General features: G+C 37.6%; 1 protein-coding gene across 8 annotated transcripts in view; it reads right to left on the bottom strand.

The window, feature by feature from the left end:
• The window catches only part of RYR2 (ryanodine receptor 2), a 795,071-nt gene that overhangs the window by 278,210 nt on the left and 497,222 nt on the right, over window positions 1-19,639 (bottom strand). For all 8 annotated transcript variants that reach the window (XM_050770606.1, XM_050770614.1, XM_050770624.1 and 5 more), the window contains exons 26-27: window positions 9,117-9,276; window positions 7,013-7,160 (exon numbers count right to left, since the gene is read on the bottom strand). In XM_050770606.1, coding sequence (XP_050626563.1) covers window positions 7,013-7,160; window positions 9,117-9,276 — 308 coding nt within the window. The remainder of the gene's footprint in view (window positions 1-7,012; window positions 7,161-9,116; window positions 9,277-19,639) is intronic.

Raw genomic sequence — 19,639 nt, 5'->3', positions numbered from 1 at the left:
ATAAGGCCTCCAACACTCTTCATCTATACTTCTTTTTTAGTCCCCAAACTGCTGTCCTCATCTCCAGTTTTGTTTACATTCAGCCTTTTTCCTAAAGAGCCACTAGAATCATTCTTTAATTTAAAAAAAATCTGTTTCAACTCCTGCCTCCTCTATTTGATCTGCTGCCACTTTTCTAACTCCACTCTACATCTGGTCATGCAAAGCTCTCTGAGATTCCCATTTGCAATCCTCCTTGTGTCTCTAAGGCTTACATATACTCTCCTCTCTGCCTGAAATGCATGAACCCAATTGACTTGGCTGTACCTACTTTGGTGGTTTTAAAATATGTCCACGAATACGTTAGTACACCTCCATTCAAAAAGTGTGGGCTTCATTGAGTGGTTCACTTCTAACAAACAGAATATAATAGAAGTAAGTGTAACAAGCATTGCAGCATCCTCGATGTACTCACTCTTCGATTTTTCATTCTGGGGGGAGTCAGCTTCCATGTGAAGGCACTCGAGCATCTCTATGAAGAGCTCTGTGTGGCAAGGCTGTGCCCATCTGGCTGTGTCTTCTGCCAACAGCCAGAGAGGAAGCGAGTTCTTTAGTCAACAGTTACGCAAGTGAGCTGTCTTAGTATTCACTGTTCCAGCTCCAGGGAAGACTTCAGATGACTTAAGCCCTGGCCAACTTAATAGCAACCTCAGAGAGACTATGATCCAGAAGCAGAAGCACCTGTCACTCACGTTCATAAACCACAAAAACTTTGAGATAACAAATGTTTCAAATGTTTGTTATTTTTTAGCCACTGAGAGGTTTTTTGTTTTTTTTCTTTTGTTTTTTTTTTTTGTTTGTTTGTTTGTTTTTGGCGGGAGGGAAAGGGGCAGTTTGCTGTATAGAAATAGATAACTAATATACCTCCTCTTTAAAGATTTCCCTCATATCACCAGGCTGAGTTAAACTCTCTGTATTACAACTGTTGGGCTTAACACTTACATTGTATGGTAGTGGTGGCAATTTAGTCTATTTTCCCTGTCTACATTGAGAGCTACATAAGACAAAAACTCTTATTCATCTTTCAATTCCCAGAAGTAGGCACAGTAGATGTTCCATATCTATGTATTAAAATAAAATGGAGTGGCCAGGCGCGGTGGCTCACGCCTGTAATCCCAGCACTTTGGGATGCCGAGGAGGGTGGATCACAACGTAGAAGTTCAAGACCAGCCTGGCCAATATGGTGAAACCCCCGCCTCTACTAAAAAAAAAAAAAAAAAAAAATTTAGCCGGACATGGTTGCAAGCACATGTAGTCCCAGCTACTCGGGAGGCTAAGGCAGGGAAAATCACCTGAACCGGGGAGGCGGAGGTTGCAGTGAGCTGAGACTGCGCCACTGCACTCTAGCCTGGGAGACAAAGCGAAACTGTGTCTCAAAAAATAATAATAATAAAATTTTAAAAATGGAAATGAGAAGAATTGCAAATATGGAAGTAAAATGAAGTGCAGCGTACATTTTATAAATACAGTCTCCTTTTCTTTCTTCTTAAAATTCACACAATTCAGAAGAAAGTAGGTACCCATAAGGTAGCTTATGTTGTCCACAACGATGTTAAGAAGATGAAATTATTAATATGTAGTAGCTACAAATAGTCTAAAACACTGTATGTCATCAGAATAACATCTCAACATTTTACTTATCTGGCATCATTCTGGAGTAAAGTTATCTCTAAAAGCAAATGTGTCATGTATCACTAAATATAGTTTATGCCTTTAAGTGACAATATCTTTAAAATATAACCATCATTGATTTTTTTCTGTCTGGCATTGTAATGCATATCTCTATGTACAGGGGAAAATGTACTCCTTTTCTTGGATACTGACCATAATTAACTCTTTTCTTGAAGACTCAAGGTTATAATTTCTCTGAGCTGTAGTGTTTTCCCTTATTTTTAGTTATTATCTATAACTTTAGATATTTATTATTATCTTAAGTTATTATCTATAAGTTTAGAATTGAGTCACCAGACTTAGGCATTCTCTCTTTGTAATTTTCAATGAGTATCAGGAAAGCAATGTGAGAGTTCCTTCTAAATGCAGAGTAAATAACTTTCAAAATGTTTGATATTAAGCAGAGTGGGGTAGCGGAAGGAAAACGGGTAATTATATCCCTATTAAAACTATTGATACCAAAAATATAAATATTCATGTGTAAAGTAATGAAAACCTGGGGAAATCAAATGGTTGATGTGTCAGACTATAAAACCATGTGTGAGTTTTTTCCCCCAAATTTTATCATTATCATTATATAAGTATCTTTCCAACCTAAAAATATATTGATTGTCATCACTGCTACCTACATCCTCCACGGATGCACAATGTTAAAGATTTATAAAGCTAGAGGGAAGCTCAAGAACTCTTTGATTATTACACCCTTCTTTTGCCTAAAGAGGGTGGTTGAATCAAATATTTGAAAGTATGCAAAAACTCTATTGGAAATACTATATCATCACAAGGCAATGTTAGTGAATATTTGTAAGCCTGATATATACATTTGTTCATTAGAAAGTACATTTCATAGGTCATTTCAAAGCTGTGAAAGCAGGATCTCTTGACACTGTGATTGAACATTGACATTCTCCATAGGATGCCATAGTGCTACTCAATAATGCTGTGCGCTCCTAAGGTAACGTAAGACGTAGTCACGCATAACCACTGCAGATCACTCATAATAATCCATGATTGGTCATATGGAGAAACAAATACATGTCTGAAATTTTAACCAAAACAAAAATACATTTAAGATCAATTAACCTTTGAAAAGATTGATAAAATAAATTCATCCCTTAGAGGAGTGCTCAGGATAAAAAGAGAGAAAATGTCAGCTACCGATATCAGGAATGAAAAGGGGGATATCATTAAAGATCCTACAGACATTAAAAGAATAATAAGAGCACATTAGCACAATTTTATGCCTATATATAATTAAATGAACTAATTTACTATAAAACGTAATTTATCAAAACTGACACAGGAATAAATAGAAACTCTAAATAGCTCTCAAGGTATTAAATACATTGAATTCATAATAAAATACTTTCCTATAGGATAAAACTCCATGCTCATGCTTTCGATGATAAATTCTATCAAATATTTGAAAAAGAAATAATATAGAATTAACACAAATTCTTTCAGAAAACAGGAGAGAAAATTTCCTTGGAAGCTATCTTTACATCAATATCAAAATCTAACAAAGACATTGTAAGAAAAATATTATACAGCAGTGTGTTGTCCATAAACTTAGCTACAAAAGTTCTAAGCAAAATATTAACAAATAGAATACAGCTCTGTGTAAAAAAGGACAATGCACCATGACTGAGGAGAGTTGTCCTAGAAACAGAAAACTGGTTTAACATTTGAAAATCACTTGATAGTCATGATATCCACAGAATAAAGGAGAAAAATACATAATCTGTTCAATAAATGGAGAAAAAAGCACTTGACAAAATTCAAGACCCTATTTATGATAAAATCACCCACAAATGAAGAATAGAAGGGAATCTCTTCAATGTGATAAAGGATATCTATAAAAAGCTATACTTCACATCATACTTAATGGTGAAACATCACAACTTTCCCCCATAAGGCAGAATAACCTCTCTTACCATTTCTATTCAACAGTGTTCTGAATTCTTTACCTGTTCAATAAATCAAGAAGCAAAAAAGCTATAACAATTGTAAAAGAAAAAGTGAGGTTTAGTTTTTGCAGACCTCATGATTGTGTATATAGAAAATCCCACTGAATTCACACACACACAAAAAATAGAACTGACATATAAATTTAGCCAAATCACAGGATATAAGGTCAATATTGCAAATATCAATTATATATCTCATATTCATGTACATTTGGGAAATGACATAAACTTTAAATAAATTTCACGTAATATTATCAAAAACATCAGATAAATCTAACAATGTATAAGACCTCTACTCTGAAAACTGCAAAGCAATGCTAAGAGAAACTAAAGAGGATGAAAATAAATGGACAAATGTACCATGTTCATGAATCAGTTGACTAAATAAGGCTAAAATATCAATTCTTCAGAAACCAACCTATGAATTCAACTGTAATCCCATCCAAATTAAATTAACAAGTTGAATCTAAATGTATGTAGAAATGCAAAAGAAGAATAAAAAAACCTTTATAAAAGATGAAAGAAGTTGGAAGACTTTCCTTACCTGATTTTAAGATTTATTTTGTGATAAAAATGAAGACAATGGAATATTAGCTTAAGGACAGACACACAGATCAATGGAACAGAATATACAGTCCAGAAATAGACTGACTTATGTGTTCAATAGATTTTGACTAAGATGCCAAGGTAATTTAATTTGCTAAGAATAATTGTTCCAACAAATGGTGCTGGAACAGTTGGATATTCATCTGTACAAAAAATGAACCTTGATCTTAACCTTACCTCATACACAAAAGCTAACTCACTTTAGATCATAGACCTGCAAGTAAAAGCTAAAATAATAAAACTCTGGGAGGAAACATAAGAGAAAATATTTTTGTTTATGCATAGGCAAAGATGTCCTAGGACATAAAACCCCCAACTGTAAAGGAAAAGAAATCATAAATGGACTTCAAATTAAGAATGCCTGCTCTTTGAAAGACCTCATTATGAAAATGAAAAAGCAACCTACAAATGGAAGAAAATCTTTCCATACCTGGCATGGTTCTTCTATCCAAAATACACTTTTTAAAATGCAATTCAGTAAAAAGGCCAACACAAATTAGAAAATATGCCTCAGCAATTATACTCTTAGGTATTTAGCCTAAGGGAAATGAAAGATTAATTATATACCAAGATTTGTATATGAATATTCATAGCAGCCTTATTCATAATCACCTACAATTGGAAACAACCCAAATCATCCATCTATGGGAGAATGGATAAACAAAGGGTAAATTATTACTATTAAGGAATCCCACTGAGCAACAGATTTTGTGATATACATGAAACATGCAAGATCATAAAAGCGTTATGTTGAACAAAAGAAACTAGATATAAAAAATACATGCTAGAGTGATTATAATTATAACATCTGCTTTTATAGGTTACATTTCTATTTCTATTTGCTATAACTTAATGTGTAATGATAGAACTTACAAAGTGGTTACTTTGTTGGGAACACAATGAAACCTTCTGGAACGAAGAAAACATTGGAGGTGTTTTTGGTAGAGGTTCCTTTAGTTTCTACAACTGACGAAATTTACCAAACTGAACACTTTCAATGTGTACATTTTATTGTATGTAAGTTCTATTTCAATTTAAAAACATAATTATTTAGAACCAATTAACTTTCAGGGTGTATTCTATATCAGAGAATTTTAGAAGTCTTTCTGATTGCCAATTTTTGCCTCACAAGCCTTTTATTGTTTACTTTCTTCCCAGTGGTTACATGGACTATATACTCTTTGAGACAGGAATCTTCTTGGTATTTTGCACACCTAACAGCATCAGATTCATAACGAGTGTACCACATCTCTGTTGTTATAAAGCTAACCTCAAGATAGATATTATGTTAGCATTATGGATATTATTATTATTGCTAACAAGTGGATATGTCATTTAATTTGCAGCCAATAGAAGAGTCCAGTAACTGATAAGATCTGTCAAGATGTTAAGTATGTATTTGCTCAATTCAAAGGACTAAAATATGTCAGGATGCCTATGATTAGGATCCTACATCTGCCACTTTAAATGGGAAGACACAGAAGTCCCTGAATCTGAGGTTCCTTATCTATAAAATGAGCATAATACAAGTATCGCCCTCATAAGAGTTACTGTGAGGATTAAATAATAATTGTAAAAGTCTTAGAAACACTTATATAGCTAATATATAAATATTAACTATCATTATTATTTAAGATCCACTTTTATGTACGGGTAATGCACTGAAAATATGAGCCACTGGAATACATTTGGAATACATTTTTAAAACTTTCCATCCACAATTATAGGCACTATGATGAAGCACACAACCCTCATTTCTTTTTTGTCAATGTTTTGAAAATGGGTATTAAATTAACTCAAACTGCAGGAGCAAAGGATTAAAGAGTGGCTCATTCTATCTAAACTACATTCTTTTTTTTTTTTTTTTTTTTTTTTTTTTGTGAGACGGAGTCTCGCTCTGTCTTCCAGGCTGGAGTGCAGTGGCGCAATCTCGGCTCACTGCAAGCTCCGCCTCCCGGGTTCACGCCATTCTCCTGCCTCAGCCTCCCGAGTAGCTGGGACTACAGGCGCCCATCACCACACCCGCTAATTTTTTTTTTTTAATTTTGCATTTTTTTAGTAGAGATGGGGTTTCACTGTGTTAGCCAGGATGGTTTCAATCTCCTGATCTCGTGATCTGCCTGCCTCGGCCTCCCAAAGTTCCGGGATTAGGGGCATGAACCACCGCGCCCAGCCTAAACTACATTCTTCAAAGGTATTATTTAAGGAAAATGTATTCTTTGCAGAACCTTTAAAAATCCATTGTGTTCAACACATAGTTATTGAGTACCTACTGTAATGTGTTTCCCTTAAAGCAAAATATCACATTAATTAATTCAATGTTGCCTGTACATGTGTGTGTACATGGCGAAGGTGGAATTTTGTAAAACACTAGCCTCTACTACAGGCTTATTTCCCAAATTTGCAAAACTCAGCTATTCTGGAAGAGGGCTGGTGGGCTAGGGGCGGAGTCCAACATCATAATCAGGGAAGTACCTATTGATCTCAGACGCTTGAGGAAGATAGGCCCATTTTCTCCGCCCACAGAATCATCAGCATCCTAAGCCACCCCACTGAGAGATGGGTCTAACCCCTCAGGTGTTTTTCAGGGAAGAAAAGCCACTTGGATGAAATTCCACACCTAGACTAGAGGACCTTGTTTAGTACTCCCCCTTTTATTCGTTTATTTGGCTTTAACGAACTACTACATGATCTTGCAACCGAAGAGGAGGAAAGTAAAACCAAAATACCATGGTCTTGATCTGGTGCTTCCAAGTTGTAACCGTACCCCAGCAGCGTGCGCACGGCCTCGCGGAGGCTGTCCTTGTTGGATTTCTTGGTTCGGTCATCCAGAAGAGTGTAGGGAACAAGGCGAGGATTTCTTCTGTTCTTTACGTCCTGCAGGGAAAAATTGGGTGCAGATGTCTAAGCAACACCAAGGGCTTTTAAAAATAAATAGCTACCAAATACATCAAACTTAAAATTCCATGAGAAAACCTGACCCTTCCACAATCCCTGCGTTTTCCCAGGCTGCAAAGTTACCAAAACACTATCAATAGAAAAGATTCAATCAAATGAATAAGCACCTGTATGGAAAGCAGGCCATCTCCATGAGAAGGAAAAACAACAACAAAAAACAGCTTCAGTGATCTCTAACCACTTCCATCTGCCACGTTCACATGGCAAAGGACAATAGTAGAGAACACCCAATTTGCAAGTACAGTTCATGGACAGGGTTTTATTCCAAGAAAAGCCAAATTAGTACTGGTCCCCCCTCCATGGTTTTCAGTCAATGAAGAACTTAAGGCTGCTTTCCCTTCTTCAGAAAAATTCCAGCGTGTTATGGATCCCCCTTCTATGTCCCTAATTGAAAAATATGCATTGGGTTGAATCCATCAACCAGTGAAACCCAGCAATGCCAGGGGCACTAAAATGACTATAAAACTCATAACTTGTCTATTGTAAAAGAGGCTCCAATGTTAAACTGTGGTTAAAATGTGTTGACACACACAGAGAGAGAGCGGGCTATCTTACTATCTTGGCAAAAGGATGCTTAATATCAGAGTACAGAACTCAATTCCATGCGATGGGGGAGATGCATCAACTCCTACAAGTGTGTAGGGCAATGCCACTTTGCAAGTTACTTCTTTCCATTCACTCCCTGAGACCAGTTGCAGTATTTGCTCAAGTTTCCACATTTCAAGAAGTGTAATCAATTCTCAATACTTTAATGTAAACAGGCATTGGGAGGCTGTGGATGTTCCCACCACACCTCCCAAGGGTTTAAAAAAAAAAAAAAAAAAAAAGCTATGGAATCACACAGGGGTTGTTCTGGTAAACCAGAGAATAAATACTGTGGTGGTGGTGGTGTTGCTGTTTTGTTGTTGTGTTGTTATTATTTGGAAACAGAGTCTCACTGCAGCCTCAACCTCCTGGGCTCAAGCCATCCTCCCACCTCAGCCCCCTGAGTAGCTGGGACTACACGCATGTGCACCATGCCCAGCTAATTTTTAAATTTTTCGTAGAGACAGTCTCTCACTATGTTGCCCAGGCTGGTCTCAAACTCCGAGGCTTAAGCAGTCCTCCCACCTTAGCCTCCCAAAGTGCTGGGATTACAAGTGTGAGCCACCACGCCCAGCCAGAAATACTGTTTTGTCTTGTCTTTTCTTCCTTTCCTCTTTCAGGCAAATTAGTACTGAATACCTAATCCTGAATACCTTAATACCCAAATACCTGAATATCTACTGATGCCTGGAGCAAAATAATCTGCAACAGTAACTCAGTGGCGAAACCGGAACTGATGCGAGGCTGTTTATGGTCTTTACCCCTCTTGGTATGACCCTGCCTCCCTTGTGCAGAATGAATTGCAATTTGAAGTCAGCTGCCCTACCAAGGTTGTTATGTACATACATGTAATATATCCTCAAATCACCATTCTGAAAACCAAATACAAAGACTGAATTCTGAAATGTATGTGGCCCCAGGGGTTGTGAATAAGGAATGGTGCACCCATTTTATTATCGTTTTATCCCAATGTTCTTACATTTCAAAAGTTTCTCCTAAAACACAGTCTCAGAGAGAGAAATACCACAAAACCATATTATAAGTCACCAATGTAGTATTATATTATTCATCATGTGCCTCACATGTGTTCGCTATTACAGTCAGAGCTAACCTCATGTAAGTTCTTCAGTCTAGCACTAAACAGGTGTTTTAGTCCAAATGTGCACTGTGTGTGATCTATATGATACGAGTTCTAAAATAGTCATTATTTAATCCTTCCTGTTACAAATTATGCTAATTCCCACTTAAGTAAGTCTCAGACCAAATGCTGTGGAGCTCATTCCCACGCACCTGCTGGATGCCGTAAGTCCAGCCCTGCCGGATTCGATCCCGCGCCCACACATTGTGTGCATTTTCTGCCAACTTGTCCACCATTGCTTCTTGAGACGGGGTGAGTTTGATAAAGCTCAGGTCCATAGGGGCGGGCTTGTATCCACTTGTCAGCTGGTAACTACAAATCAGAGACAAAGACATTTGTATATAATTGGCCTTTTCATAAAAATCCCTGTAAACATCATTTTCTGGCCCTACCTCATTGCTGTTGTCCCATAAACCACAGTGGTAACCACTGGTGAAGTACCAGACAGCAAGCCGGGGTTCCTTTCACTTTAGCTAATAACTGATCAGAAGGAAAAGCCACATAATCTTTGTGTTTTCATTTTTACACCAATAAGACAGAAATGAGACAACTTACCTGTCTCTCAAAGATGAAAAGAACCTGTCATTGTTTGTGTTCCTAATAGCTGAAGCTTTTGTATAGTCTAAATCAAAATATTGGTTACTTATTGAAATATGTTAGAGATTTCTCTTCCTGTGAAGTCCTCATTTTTCTTCAACTGTTAAATGTTAGATTAATGTAATATTTATTTCATAAATCAGTGTATCCTTCAGATACTATCTATTTCTTATTCTACAGGGAAATTTAAATGTATTTGTAATTTATTTCCTTATTGCCGTTCCTAGCTACATTATTTAGGAAGCCTTTAAATAAGATAGAGACTAGAAAGTAAAGAAAATCTCAGCTATATAATCATCTAAAATCTGATTGCATTTTATTTCCCTAGAGTTCAAGGATCTCTTAGCAGAGACTGCTTCTATATTCTAGGCTGGAGAGAGAAGGTACTATCATAATAAAACAGGTACAAGTTTTAATTGTTAGAAGAAATACAAAGTCGAAAATATTAACTTTTCAACCCACACATATAAGGGCAATAGTACTGCCCTGCTCCACACAGAAACACAGTATTTCATTCTATTTAACTACTGAGATTGGCACAAAGCCTATTTTATGACTGCTTTTCTTCCATTCTTCTGTCACTGTTGTATTCCCCATTATTGACTATACCTTGAGGTCAGGATCTGTTTCTGATTCATTTTTCTAACTGCCATTATCCTCAAAACAGTTCCCAGCAGATAACAGCTTTTTCATATATAGTTGTTGAAATAATTAATTTTATTTACCAAATTAACATAAACATAAATGCATCTTCAACTCAAGAACATTCACTAGGTAATTATGCTAAGTTACAAAATGAATTATTAAAACGTGAGAAAAGGCTCTTAAAAATAAATGTGAGAAAAGGCTGGGCACGGTGGCTCACGCCTGTAATCCCAGCACTTTGGGAGGCCAATGTGGGTAGATCACATGAGGCCAGGAGTTCGAGACCAGCCTGGCCAACATGGTGAAACCCAGTCTCTACTAAAAATACAAAGGTTAGCCAGGCTTGGTGGCAGGTGCCTGTAATCCCAGCTATTTGAGAGACTGAGGCAGGAGAATCGCTTAAACCCAAGAGGCAGAGACTGCCGTGAGCAGAGATCACGCCACTGCTCTCCAGTCTGGGTGACAAGAGCAAGACTCCATCTCAAAATAAATAAATGCTTTTGAAAATAAACTACAAATTCTCTTAAAAATAAACTACTACTCTGGGCTACGACTGGCATCATTACAAGGCAAGCTCCTTGAAAGCAGGGAGTTTGTCCATTTTATTCGCAGTGACCCCCCAGCACCTAGAATAGTTACCAACACATGATAGGCATTCAGTAAAAATTTGTTTAATGAATTAATATATTACAGCAATAAATAACTTTTTTTAAGGTTGAATTCAGTTGGCTTTAGCTTAATTGCTTCTATTTTACTACAATACATCCCATATATTATAAGTAATTTATCTATAGGCAGGTGTGGTAGCTCACTCCTGTAATCCCAGCAGTTTGGGAGGCCAAGACAGGTGGATTGCTTAGGGCCAGGAGTTCAAGACCAGCTTGGCCGATATGGCAAAATCTCATCTCTACTAAAAAACACAAAAAAATTAGCTGGGCATGGTGGTGCACACCTGTAATCCCAGCTACTTGGGAGGCTGAGGCACAAGAATCGCTTGAACATGGAAAGTGGAGGTTGCAGTGAGCTGACATTGTGCCACTGCACTCTGGCCTGGGTGACAGGGCAAGACTCTGTCTCAAAAAAAAAAAAAAAAAACAACAGTAATTTGTCTATAGACAAAAAAAGGTAATTTTTCTGTAGACAAAAGTTTTACAAATGTTTTGTTTTGAGTATATTATAACAATTAGGACAAATTACTGGTCTGTCTTTCAATTTACATTCATAAGTTAAATTTATGGATATTAAATTTTGTTCCATTTTAAATAAAAACTGTTGTATGGGCAATTAACTGTAGCTTTTGTTTTTTAATAAAGAAGCCATGTGGGAATTATTTTTAACAACTCATATAAATCATGGTATTTGACAGATTTCTGACATTTAAATAGGCAAATCTATAAACTGTAATCACAGCTGAAGATGTAAGTTCTTATTTGGAAAGCATTTTCTTTTATTTTAGAATATATATAGATATATTTATGTAATTAAATTTTAAAAACCCAAAACATTCATATATATATTTTACATATCATATATTTATGTTTTTGATTTTTATTTTTGTTATTTTTTGAGGCAAGGTCTCTCTTTGTTGCCCAGGCTGGTCTTCAACCCCTGGCCTCAAGCAATCCTCCTGCCTCAGCCTCCCAAACTGCTGGGATTACAGGCATGAGCCACCACTCCTGACCTGGAAAGTATTTTTTTTTTTTTTTAATTTTTCAAGAAAAAGCTCCCAATACATTTCAAATGCACCAACAGGTAATCAAGCTAGCATAGTCTAGTTTCCAAGTTCAACAGTTTGCTGGAGGCAGCCTCAGGGTACATGATGAAGAGCCTAGTCTTCTGTACTTCCTTACCTCCCCACAACTACTTCTCACTACCCACAACTGGCCCATGGTCACCCAGCACAAGCCAGCACACAATCTTCTTTCACTTTCTAACAGCCTTGATCCCATCCAGCAGCCACAGAGGCCATACACATGCTGAAGTTTCGATATCCACCTGTGAATCATTGATTGGAACCATTGCTACCCCCATGAGGGATACATGCATTTCCAAAGAAGAGTGATACTTTCTGGAAACCAATTTTTAATGGTAGACTTTCTAGCAATATCTCATGGAACGAGGAACTACTTTTGAAAGGTGGAAGGTGGGAAGGAGGTCCTCCCCCATAAAAACTTATAGACAAGTTCTACTAATGTGTGAAGCTGGATAATATTGACATAATCATTCCTCTTTATTTTCTATTTTTTTTCTTCCCATGCAGATTTCTTCTAGAATTGCTTTCATCTGTGATCTCAATGAAAACTTATGGAGATGCATTTGCATCTGTTGAAGTAGTATGACAATTTGTTCACATTTATTTTCAGAGGTAAACTATAACTTATTTTACTTTCTTTTCTCTATACCCTTGTACAAAAAAGGATTTGAAGCTTAGAATTGTTTTTTTAATGGCTAATAATCCCCTCCAAATTATAGTTACAAACTTTCACTTCACCTGAACCTTTTTATTTCCACCTCTTTTGAACAACAAATCATTTGTACAGTAAAAATAAATATGAATATGTATGAAATTCATGGACTTGAGCCAACTATAATGGATAAAACTATTGATATCATGAATGTTTCACCAATATGAATGGTAACAGCAATAATTTATAAAACTATTTTTCTGTGTGTAGTACATTCTGACAAAGAAACTAAGAATCAAATCGTTATATCAAAATGAGATATATTTAAAAGTAAATAAGTGTACTTTGACAAACAATGTTCATTTCACCTTATTAATACAATTTAATTAGGTACACAAAGGACAACCAACGGCTAATATGAATTATCACCTTTTTGTGGTTAAAAATAAACAAAGCCTTTGAATCAAATGTAATTCACATGAATCAGAAGCTGAATAGTTTCAAGTAAAATTTCAGATTGATTTCTAAAAAGTTAAAGTAAATAAAAAAATACTAAAATGACTCTTAGAAGGTAAAATTTTATAGCCACCAAAATGGGAAAAAGTCATATTATTATTATATTAATACAAAAAACATATTGCTCATATTAAGATATCTCCATATTACATTCTACTTTCTCAAACATCATGAGAAACTTCTGCCATAATCAGCCAACAGCTTTTTTCTCCTCCAATTTATTTGTTTAATAGATATACGTAGCTTTTACCTCCTTTCTTTACCATGCACGTTCTCTGTGCCATCAGTCATCCTATAAAATTAGCTTATGAGGAATACATATGAAGTTAAACAAATGATTTAATATGCTCACTTTACAAAGTATCAAAATACTTTTATAGTCATTAGCTCTTAGTTTTATTTTGGCAACTACATACTTTAATAAAGTAAAAAAGAATAAAACAACGACATTGAGAGGAATAAAATGCCTAACAGTTTAGGCTTCGCTTTCCTGATAGCAAAAATGTTTTTTAAAATACCTCTGAAAACAAAACAAAACAACAAAGATCCCGGCCAACTGTCGATTCTATTTGCATCAAATCACCAAAGATATAAACAAAACATTGACAGTGTTTGGCTGCACTGAGGAATTGTCATGTTAAGTTGCAGCTCAGTTTTTGCTTCATTCCCATCTGACCCACATTTTTCCTAAGCAGGTATTCCAGATGAGCCTTTGAAACGAGGGCTCAGTGTAATATAATTAAAGGGCCAATTAAAGTGATTTAACAAAAACAAGGCAGAACACCAAAAACAGTAAGCACCAATCTTTTGTTTTTTTTAAGCCACCCCCACCTCCCAAGCTTACTTGTTTAATATGAATCAAGTTAAATGAAGCGTGGAAATCATTATATTGTGAAAGATGTACGCTAAACATGTAAAGGCTACAGCCAAGTTCAGGGAGTGTTAGCTGTAAATTTCAAAGCCAAATCAGTCCTCCAAGTACCTTGGAACAAATGGGAAATCTCAGATGACTGCACACCAGAGACATTAAGAGCAAGTTTTGCTGAAAGCACATCTACTAGAAATGAATGCTAGGCTGACATTTTCACAGAAAGCGTATGGAGAATATTCAGAATCATTCTCCAGAAAACAAATACAGAAGGATTAAGAATATTCAGAATCATTCTCCAGAAAACAAATACAGAAGGATTAATTTCCATGTAGAAATCAGAAGGCAGAAAACAAGGGTCGTATTTCTTCTACTTTTTTACTTTTTTTGTTTGTTTTTAAATAAAAACGTGTAATATGAAGATGTGCCCTACTTCCCCAACCCCAAACTCCTTTTTACTTGAAGGGCTTCCTCCACTCCTCAGCCCTTTTGAAACAAGACCATGAAGTATCCACTGCTCTCAAGAAGGAGGTATTTCAAGAGAGAGAGAGGGAAAAAAAAGCTATACTTGGCTTTGGGATTTTAAAATGTCTTTGAACATTCAATGCAGAGACAAAGATCTTTATAGCAGGGCCTTGCGATATTAAAATCTCTGCTTTTGAATACCAAAGGAACAAAGCCCTTACGCTTTAGGACAGAAAAGAACAGATAAAGAACCCAGGGCCTCCAGTGTAAGACAGGCTGAAAATTCCAGAGCCTAGAGAAGAGGAGAGTCAGGGGAGGCAAGTTCTCCCCACCCTTCTGCCCAAGTTGAGGACCAGACAGATCTCAGAGCCAAAGTGAACTTCTATTTTGCTTCCCAGATTGTACTCAGCCGAATGGCAGGGTCTCATAATTTCACAGATCCAAACCCATGAATAGTACAGATATGGTGACAAACTAATTCTAGGCTGATGGGGCTGTGGCAACCCTTCCTTCTCTCTCCACCGATAGGCTGCAATCTCCAAGCAGCCAGAGTGAGCATTCTTAGGTTTCCAGCACTCCTAGAGGGGCCTGGATGAGGCACAAGAAGGAACAGTGACTCACAAAGAGGAGGAGGGCACCCAATGTGAACCCAATCAGTGTAGAACACATACATCCCGTAAAATGCCAGCAGAGATGAATGAAGACAATTCAGTCGAAGACGGCAAACACAGATGAGGATGGCCAAGGATTGAATGACACTTCCCTATCAGCTGAGTACCCAGAACATAAGCAGCCCTGGTAATAAGAGGGGCATAAATCTCGTGTTCAATTTCACCGTCAAATATTCATTCAACAGTAAAATGCTTTCAGGTGCTATTCTAGGAACCAATAATACATGGGAGGCCGAGGCAGGTGGATCACCTGAGGTCGGGAGTTTGAGACCAGCCTGACCAACATGGAGAAATCCCATCTCTACTAAAAATACAAAATGAGCCAGGCGTGGTGGTGCATGCCTGTAATCCCAGCTACTCAGGAGGCTGAGGCAGGAGAATCACTTGAACCCGGGAGGCGGAGGTTGGGGTGAGCCAAGATGGTGCCATTGCACTCCAGCCTAGGCAACAAGAGCGAAACTCTGTCTCAAGATAAATAAATAAATAAATACAGACAAAATGTATATCTTTATAGAAATATGTTCCAATGAAGAATCAAGTAGTAAATCAAAGTATAATATCATAGTATGTTAGAAGATTTAAATGCTATGAAGAAAAATAAAGTAGGAAAGGGGGATAGGAAGAAGTACGTTTTTAAATAGAGTACAATTTTAAAGAAGTTGAGGGAGGCCACTTGAGAAGACAACATTGGAATCAAGACCTAAAGGTGAGACTAGACAGAGAAAATATTGGTATAATTACATTTGCCCTAAACAAACTAGAATTAATGCCCTAAACAAACTAGAATTAATTTAACACTGTCAGGCTGCATTCTAGCTACAAGGCTCATTGGATTTAAATTCTAAATTAAGCCCAATCAGAGAAAATGAAGAACACGGCACACTGGTACATTTTTAAATTTCTGGTCTGTGAAATTTACCCACTACACATATAAAGAGTATCTAAGGGTTTTTCTTTTCTTCATAATTACAGTGCCTCATCTTTACAGAAAAATCCAACTGCGTTTCTACACCATTTTTCACTTAGGTAAATATTTACAAAACTGAATTTTGTACACGTGCTTGTGTCTATATAAACAGTATACATATGGGTACACATTCAGTATCTAATGCATTCATTTCAGAAAGTCATTTTAAGTGTGTGTGTGTGTATATATATATATGTGTGTGTGTGTGTGTGTGTGTGTGTGTGTATGCATCAAGCATATCATTCTCAGCCTTTTATCTACCCTACTATGCCTGAGAGCTATCACACAGTTTCCTGTCACATGTAGTAGCTTCACAGCACTAGGGGTAAGGGCGTGTTGGGAAGAGCAGAAAACCTAGCAGTAGTTTTAGAAACCTCTCAGATGATCCTAATATGCTTTTTTTTTTTTTTTTTTTTTAAATATTTTGAGACAGAGTTTCACCTTCGTTGCCCAGGCTGGAGTGCAATGATGCGATCTTGGCTCACTGCAACCTCTGCCTCCCAGGCTCAAGTGATTCTCCCGCCTCAGCCTCCCAAGTAGCTGGGATTACAGGCACCTGCCACCATGCCTGGTTAATTTTTGCATTTTTAGTAGAAACGGAGTTTCACCATGTTGGCCAGGCTGGTCTCGAAGCCCTGACTTCAGGTGATCTGACCGCCTCGGCCTCCCAAAGTGCTGGGATTACAGGCATGAGCCACCGCATACGGCCCTAATATGCTTTTAAACACTCAAGCAGCCTTTGACTTACTGTGCCTTGTGTTGATTTCATAACAGATAAGTGCTAAATGAAAGTTTAAATAAATGCCATTAATATTCAGACAGGATTTTATTTTCATTTAAATCTCCAGCTTTTCGAACAATCTCAAACACTCAATTAGGCATATGAGATAGTGAGGACCACAAGCTCTTGGAGTGAGTGGTGTTTTTCAGTTACTTATTTCTTTATTGCTATAATAATTTAACTCTGGCTCATCAAACTATGCAGAGTGTCAAGAGTTTAGCTACAATAAATGAGGGAAGATGCGTGAAATTAACTTCACTGCGTGTTTGAGAGGAATGAGAAAAGAGGCACACGAGGAAAGAAAAAACTACAATGAATCGTCCACTCTTCAAAACTTCTTAAGAATTATCAGTTAAAAGATGTCTATTATATATCAGAAATTGACTCTTTTTGAATATTTTTATTTTTAAGTTCTGGGGTACATGTGCAAGATGTACATAAAAATTGGCTATTTAAAAAATTTATTTTTATTAAGTTCCAGGTACATGCGCAGGATGTACAGGTTACATAGGCAAATGTGTGCCCTAGTGGTTTGCTGTACCTGTCAACCCATCAACTATTAAGCCCCGCATGCATTAGCTCTTTTCCCTAATGCTCTCCCTCCCCATGCCCCACTCCCTACAGGCCCCAGTGTGTGTTGTTCCCCTCCCTGGGTCCATGTGTTCTCATTGTTCAGCTCCCACTTATAAGTGAGAACATGCAGTATTTGGTTTTCTGTTCCTGCGTTAGTTTACTGAGGATAACGACTTCCAGCTCCATTGGCTACACAGTACAAAAACTGGCTATTTTTAATAGGGAATACAGCATTTAATTCCAACTGATATATTGAACTTGACTGATTATCAAAATGTCTCTAAAATATATGCAAAAGAGACAGCAGTAGAAATATTCTGGGCTATGAAAAGGTTATTATGCTATGATACTGCTCTTTCATAGATCATAGCCCAAGGGTTGCATGTAGGAATCGACCCTATTTCTAACAGTTACACAAAAGCAACTTAAAATGCATATGTGTATCATATGAAACCCTGGCACTCAGGAAATACATGTTTTCAGCAAGGGGAAGGGAGGGTCAAACTCAGAAATGACAGAAGTAAACCTGATAGAAAACAATACTGGTTCTTATCAAGATTTTAAACAAAAATTAATCTTCTCATGAACATTATATTTTGCTTAAATAATATATTTTAAGAAAAGCTAAGACAATTTCTAATCTATGACTTTCATCAGCATATCTCGGTTGTATCTAGGTTATATGGCCTCTGCATCCATATGGAATGTTCAGAAGAACAGACCTTTAAAATCACCCACCTGGTTATACCTATGTGGTGTTCTCCCTAATCCAGTCAGTATTAAGTCCCTTGGAATGTAGAATTCAAGACACCAGGACAAAGGTGGAAATAAGAAACCTTGCTCTTAATCATCACCTCTCTCCTTTAAAAATTCATCCCCCCCGGTTTCTTCCCACTATTTACATAAACATGCTCATGTGTCTCCTATGCTTTATCATTTTTTTTTTTTTTTAATTGTGACAGAGTCTTACTCTGTCACCCAGGCTGGAGTGCAGTGGTGTGATCTTGGCTCACAGCAACCTCCACCTCTCAGGTTCAAGCAATTTTCCTGGCTCAGTCTCCCGAGTAGGTGGGATTACAGGTTGTGCCAGCTAATTTTTGTATTTTTAGTAGAGACAGGGTTTCACCATGTTGGCCAGGCTGGTCTGGAACTCCTGACCTTGAGTGATCCGCCTGCGTCGGCCTCCCAAAGTGCAGGGATTACAGCTGTGAGCCACCAGGCCTGGCCAAAAAAACTTCTTTAAACACCATTTCCTTCTGAAACGAATACCATCAATACCATCTTCACCTTTTTTTTTTCTTTTTCTTTTTTTTGACGAAGTTTCACTCTGTCGCCCAGGCTGGAGTGCAGTGGCACGATCTCTGCTCACTGCAAGTTCCACCTCCTGGGTTCAAATGATTCTCCTGCCTTAGCCTCCCAAATAGCTGGGATTACAGGTGCCCACCACCATGCCCGGCTAATTTTTTGTTTTGTATTTTTACTAGAGATGGGGTTTCACCATGTTGGCCAGGCTGGTCTCGAACTCCTGACCTCAGGTGATCTGCCCGCCTCGGCCTCCCAAAGTGCTGGGATTACAGGCGTGAGCCACTGCGCCTGGCCTGAACTTCTTAAAGACTAGTTATATTCCTACTATCTCCTCTTTCCCACTAACTTTTTTTTTTTTTTTTTTTGAGACGGAGTCTCGCTCTGTCGCCCAGGCTGGAGTGCAGTGGCCGGATCTCAGCTCACTGCAAGCTCCGCCGCCCGAGTTTACGCCATTCTCCTGCCTCAGCCTCCCGAGTAGCTGGGACTACAGGCGCCTGCCACCTCGCCCGGCTAGTTTTTTGTATTTTTTAGTAGAGACGGGGTTTCACCGTGTTAGCCAGGATGGTCTTGATCTCCTGACCTCGTGATCCGCCCGTCTCGGCCTCCCAAAGTGCTGGGATTACAGGCTTGAGCCACCGCGCCCGGCCCCCACTAACATTTTTTTAAGTTCATTAAAACCTGGTTTCAGTTATCAATCAACTCTTTGTTATTACTATGAACATTTTCAGGCCTATGCAAAAGTATCAAACAATAGTGAATACACCTGAAGCTCTCCTTCTATTACACCACCTCAATTCCAATCCCCTCCTTATCCCCAGAGAGAATTATTACTCTGAATCTGAAGCTGACTATTCCTAGACATGATTTTTATACTGTTCTTCC

This window comes from Macaca thibetana, chromosome 1 (genome assembly GCF_024542745.1).
Source record: "Macaca thibetana thibetana isolate TM-01 chromosome 1, ASM2454274v1, whole genome shotgun sequence".
Classification (NCBI taxonomy): domain Eukaryota; kingdom Metazoa; phylum Chordata; class Mammalia; order Primates; family Cercopithecidae; genus Macaca; species Macaca thibetana.
The sequence above is the reverse complement of the archived record's forward strand: the minus strand, read 5'-3'. Positions and strand labels throughout refer to the sequence as shown.